Raw genomic sequence first — 5,903 nt, 5'->3', positions numbered from 1 at the left:
TGAGGTCAGCCTGCCTCTCTGATGGTATGAAGGTGCATTAGAACAACATCTGCTCCCATCCAGGACTGTTGAACAGACAGAATGAGACGACCTCAGGTCCAGATGTTTACAGATGCTGCACAGAGGAGAACATCTGGAACATCTGCTGCCAGCAGATTCAGAAGGATCTGGTTTTCTCCTTTAATGGTTCAGTTTCTTAGTTTGACCATCTGATCTGTTTACTGTGTTCCACTGGGAATAAAATCTGAGTTTATCAGATTAGATAATCATTAGATTCTGTTTTTATTCACATTTTATTCAACAGACTAACTTTGTCAGAATTGGAGCTGTAATAATAAACGTCAATTAAAGAGAAGTGTTTTTATCTCCTCCGAGTCTAACGTGGACCTCCTGTCGGTTCTTCTCCAGGTGTGTCTGCACTACAACAAAGGTTCCGGTCCTCACGGCGCCTGCAGCTTTCAGAAGAACTGCTCCAAAGTCCACCTGTGTCAGCACTTTGTTCAGGGAGGCTGCAGGTTCGGACACGCCTGTAAACGACTTCACGCCATCGAGCCGCACGCTCAGAGGATGCTGGAGGAGAGAGGACTGAGTGGAGACATCATCCGAGACCTGCCACTGATCTACAGGAACCTCCACCTCCTCACCGCTCCTCCTGCTCCTCCTGCTCCTCCTGCTGCTCCTCCTGCTCCTCCTGCTGCTCCTGCTCCTGGTGAGAGCCAAGACGTTAGCATAAATCACTTGTTTCAAGTCTCTACTTCTCATCATTTCAGTAAAGGTACTTCAACAGAACTGTTGTCAGGAGTGTAGTAATAGTTATAAAATAGTCCAATAAATGAGAAGTTTCTCATGAAGATAAGAACTGCTGTGTGGAGATGCAGCCCAGTTCTCTGAAGAAGGTAAGTCTCAAAGAAAAGACACTGAGGACACTGAGGACACTAAGGACACTGAGGACACTGAGGACTGAGCTGCCCCCCCATCTCACACATACAACATAGTTTATTAAAATATGAGAAAACTGCTCCTATAAATAAGTTTTAGTCCTGTAAATGTAAAATATTTGTTTCATAAATACGACTGTTTGGATCATTTCTGTCACATTAGCATTTAAGGATGTTGTGATGACTTTTATTTATTCTTGTTTTTTAGAAACTGAAACGGACTCGATCATTAAAGCAGCTCAAAGAGACGAGATGAAGGAAATCTGTCTGCACTTCCTGAGGAACAGCTGCAGGTTCCTCCGTGAGTTCCAGAAAATCTGATCACATCGCTGCACATCGTCCTCTAGGTGGCAGCACAGGGCCACATTTTATTAGGATCAAAGGATTCCTTCAAATAAGAGCTTTAAAGAAAAATATACAGCAGATACTCACCAAGTTCACTCGAGTTTAAACTGCTTTGACTTTTATTAAGCTAGCAGTAGAACAAGAAAAACAGCTGAAGCAGAAAATAAAAAAATGTTTGTCCTATGGCAAATTTTTTAAATAAAGTGAAATATTTTGAAAAGTATAAAAGATAGAAACACCTGAAGTTGGAGCACCCATCTGCTGAAAGAGCTGAAGTTCAGCTGGTGTCCTGCTCTTCTTCGGCTGTCCTAAAGCGAGACGGTTACGGGACGCGCCGTCCGTCCATCTGTTACTCAGTTCAGCGTCCTTCTGGGGTTTAACAGACATTTATTGTGGACAACATGGCTAACAATGCTCCCAAAAGGCTGTCAGAACTAAGAAGACACAAATCTAAATGAGCTCACAGAAAATAACAAGGATTTACATAAATAAAAGACAAATAAAACAAGAAATCGTACCTCATTACCTCCAGAGGAATAAAGACTGTTTTATACAACTTCTTCTCACAAACAGAACAAAATAAAAAACTGTTTGTCTTCAGGGAAACTTCTGTGTGGCTCTTTAAGCCAATGATAACATTTTAATGGCTCTTTAACCCAAAAAGGAACTTTAACCACATACGTTACAGAGAGTTGTTTCTTCTTTATTATTGAATGTTTCATATCAAATACTAATATTTATCGCTCTCTTTAACTGAATATTGAATAATGAGTTGTCTTTGACAGCAGCTATAAACCCTTTAACTTAGAAATGTCAAACTGTCATGGGTCAGGGGTGATCCCTATTGATTTCAAGGTCACTGGGCCAAAGGTCAAGGTCACAGTTGACCCCTTAGTTAAAGCCTTGTCGAGGCTTTAGCATGACATAGAAATGTCAAACCCTTTGTTCCCTTATGTCCATCCGTAGGACGGTCCACAGGAAGTTGTCCATGTTTAGGGGACAAAGTGTCCACATTGGATCTTGTTTTTACTAAGGCCACTTCCAGCAAAGAAATCTTCAAAATAAGATGCATTGTTCTGCAGTTCCATGTTCTTTAATTGAACTGTTGGACAGCGTCTTTATCAGTGAAACTGACCTTTCACCTCTGTTGGTACTTTTCTTATGTTCCTGTAGAAAACTGTCGCCAGGTTCACTTCCATCTGCCGTACAAGTGGGAGGTGCTTGTTGCAGACACCTGGACGGACCTCCTGAACATGGAGGACATTGAGCGAGATTACTGCGAACCCTCAAAGTCCCTCAGGTAAGAAGTCTCAGCTCACCTGAAGTCGGCTTGATGAAGATCTAATGGTTTCTTCTCTCGTTCTTCAGCAGCAACAGTCAGCCCGTGAACTTCGTGACCATGACGTGGGAGTCGCTGCCCGTTCGCCGTCTCTCCACGGTTTCTTCTGTAACGAAGCCGCCTCACTACAGCCTGACCACCCGGTGGCTGTGGTACTACAAGGGGGACCGTGGGAACTGGGTCGAGTACGGACAGCTGGTGAGTTGGGCTGAGGATGGTTCCTGGGAGAAATGTTTCTGCTTGTAACGTTGCCTGGCATCTCGTTTAGGATGACAAGCAGCGATCTACATCAGTGACGTCTCAGACTCTGGAGGAGGCGTATCTGTCTGATAAAACAGCTGAAGTCAAAGTCCTGAAAGGTCAAAGGGAGTACCTCGTCTGCTTTAAAGGTAACATCACACCTCAGCTTGCCTCTTCAGACAGTTTTAGTCCAAAACAAAGATGAAACTGTCAGCGAGCACCAACCAATCCAACAACCGTGAACCAGCAGAAAGCCTTCTTCTTCTGTTGCTCCTCTGATGGTTGTCTCCTCCTCGCTGCAGACATGTACCAGAGGAACCCCAAACACAAAACCAGGAGGAGGATCTGCTGCCGTCCACGCTTCGTCTCCAGGGCCGAGGTGGACAAACATGTGGCGGCACACCGGAAATGTTCCGGATGAACTTCTTCTGTTTCTCACGCCTCAGTTTGTCTAAAACAGAAGATTCTGGCTGAGCTGGAACATCAGAAAATGGACTCCATGAAACGAGGTCACTTCCTGTTTATGATTCTTTTTGTGGTTTATGTGATTACTAGAAGTTTAAAGAAAACATTAGTTTAATTTTAGTTACACTTTTCATCAATAATTCATCTGAAATAACTTTTATCTTTTTAGAAGCTTTAAATAGTTTTAATAACTCTGACTTTCTGCTTTTAATCACTTAAATCTCATACAAAACAAGTTTGTAGCTTTTTTTACCACAATGACAGCGTCTGTTACAGCGGAGTTTTTCTTGTCCTTGAACACATCGTTTGAGACGTTCTTGTCTGTCAGGAAAAAACAACACTTTTCAAGGTTTAAGACTTAAAAATCCTCCGAGGGTTAAAATATTATTAAAAATGTAAAGAAAAGGTTTCAGAATCTGTCAGCGTTCAGGTTGGGATGTTTTTTTATCTTTTAATTATTATTTGAAATTTATCCAGTTAAGTTTTCAGAAGACAAACCCTGAAAGGAAAGATTGAAATGTTTTAAGATCTTCCTGTAAAGCTGTTTTTTTTGTCTGATGGTTTATTTGCACATAAAAATGTAAATTTATACTGTAAATGTTTCCAAAGTGAAGACAAAATCTTTTAGATTTTATTTTTTATTTCATTATTTACTGCACTTTAGTTTTAAATGTTGAAACTTTTTCTGCATCAAGTTTCTTCTTTTTAGTTTAAAAAATATTTTTTAAATTGTTTCACTTTTCATGTCCTATTTCTGTTTGAATGTTGTTTTTTGACAACTTCTTTTTCAAACTTGCAAGAATTTGTAATAAAAAACTTCATATTTTTAATAAAATATTCAAACTCAGGACAATTTTGATTTATTTTCTATTTTAGAGCAGAAAACAAAACTGAAAGAGCTTCTCGTCTATTTCAACGAAAACAAACCAGATCTGGACACTTCCTGTTGAAATAATCTAAGCCGCAACAGAGCCAGACTCTTATTTTGAAGTGTTAATATGAGCTTTATTTTGAACTCCAGGTTCAGACTTTTTCCTGTTGTATTCTGCTGAACATTAAAGTTTGAAGATGAGAGAAGAAGGACTGACCCAGAATCTGCTGAGTCACTGGTTGCCATGGCGATTCCCACTTTCTCTATGGGGAGGAGGCGGGGCTTACGACAGGTGATGGGTGGAAGAAGACAGGAAATAAAATGTTAAAAACTCTGAGGAAAAACCTTCAAAAATCAAACTTTAACGATTTTTACACAATCAGTTAAACTGGGTTTAAAACTCCAAACAGGACCGGGTTTAGAGCTCCAACAGGACCGGGTTTAGAGCTCCTAACAGGACCGGGTTTAGAGCTCCAACAGGACCGGGTTTAGAGCTCCTAACAGGACCAGGTTCTACTCTCATGTTGTTTTTGTGTTTTTTAGTTTTTATTTAAAATGAAACCTTTTTAAGGTTTATTTTAAAGGTTTTATTTTAAAGCTGGTAAAGTTTATTTGTAGTTTTTGTTTTTCTTTAATCTCTGATTCTGTCCGCAGCCAGCAGGGGGCGCTGCAGCTCCGTTGGTGTCAGAAAAGTTTCACATTTTTTAAACTTTATTGTTTTTTCAAATCTTCATATTTTGGTTTGCTTTCGTTAAAAGGTGAAAAACGCTCCTGTTGGAGCCGGACCGGCCCCCCCTCAGTCCGGGTTCGGAGCAGTTCGGAGCAGTTCGGAGCCGGGCCTCCCGGACCTTCTGCCCGCTTTAGAAACTCTAAAAATACCCGGAGGTGTCAGGAGGTCCTGCGGAGCCCCGGCTCCTGGTGCCGGGGGGTCCCCCCTCCCTTCCAGTCTCTCTGAGGTCCAATCAGGATCCTCCTGACCCCCCTCGGCGGCTTCGAGGATCCCGGACTCAGTTCTGTATGGTCATGGGGGGGATTCCTGACGGTCCATCTGAGTGACGCGGACCCTGTTAGAACCTCTGAGTCACTTGGACCTCCTCCCTTAGACCCGGTTCTGTTCTGTTCTGTTCTGTCCGGACCCGCTGTCTGCGCGTCAGGAACCGGACCAGAACCCGAGTCCGTCCGAAGGACTAACAGAACTGAAGCCGCAGGAGTCCCGGACTGACCCGGTTCTCCGGACCAAATCCACTGATCCGGAGTTTTTGACCCCGACCCGGACCCGCGCTCTCCTTCGTCTCGGCTCGGTTCGGTGGGACCACGATGATGAGCACCAGCAGCTTCCTGGCCCTCCAGCAGCAGCAGGTTCCTCCTGAGTTCCTCCCCGGTTCGGAGGAGGACGAGATGCCGTGCACGGAGAAGGACCTGGCTGAGGACGCGCCCTGGAAGAAGATCCAGCAGAACACCTTCACCAGGTGGTGCAACGAGCACCTGAAGGTCCTCAACAAGAGGATCCTCGACCTGCAGAAGGACCTGAGCGACGGCCTGAAGCTCATCGGACTGCTGGAGGTCCTGAGCCAGAAGAAGATGTACCGGAAGTACCACGCCAGGCCCAACTTCCGGCAGATGAAGCTGGAGAACGTTTCTGTGGCGCTGGAGTTCCTGGAGAGGGAGCACATCCGGCTGGTGTCCATAGGTAGGGAGGACTGGG

At 43.7% G+C, this 5,903-nt stretch overlaps 2 protein-coding genes across 2 annotated transcripts in view; both read left to right on the top strand.

Moving 5' to 3' along the window:
• Positions 1 to 309: 309 nt before the first annotated feature.
• Positions 310 to 4,112, top strand: parp12b (poly (ADP-ribose) polymerase family, member 12b; the record flags this gene model as incomplete). Its single annotated transcript, XM_025003530.2, has 6 exons — positions 310 to 709; positions 1,147 to 1,239; positions 2,457 to 2,583; positions 2,652 to 2,820; positions 2,891 to 3,011; positions 3,165 to 4,112. Coding segments are annotated over 6 exons (1,029 nt in total), but the record flags the coding sequence as incomplete, so codon positions are not given.
• Positions 4,113 to 4,979: 867 nt separating this feature from the next.
• Positions 4,980 to 5,903, top strand: part of LOC108248408 (filamin-C) — a 76,884-nt gene continuing 75,960 nt past the window's right edge. Inside the window, exon 1 of the mRNA XM_037981389.1 lies at positions 4,980 to 5,888. Coding sequence (XP_037837317.1) covers positions 5,516 to 5,888 — 373 coding nt within the window. The 5' untranslated portion in view covers positions 4,980 to 5,515. The remainder of the gene's footprint in view (positions 5,889 to 5,903) is intronic.

Source organism: Kryptolebias marmoratus, linkage group LG18 (genome assembly GCF_001649575.2).
Source record: "Kryptolebias marmoratus isolate JLee-2015 linkage group LG18, ASM164957v2, whole genome shotgun sequence".
Lineage (NCBI taxonomy): Eukaryota > Metazoa > Chordata > Actinopteri > Cyprinodontiformes > Rivulidae > Kryptolebias > Kryptolebias marmoratus.
The sequence above is the reverse complement of the archived record's forward strand: the minus strand, read 5'-3'. Positions and strand labels throughout refer to the sequence as shown.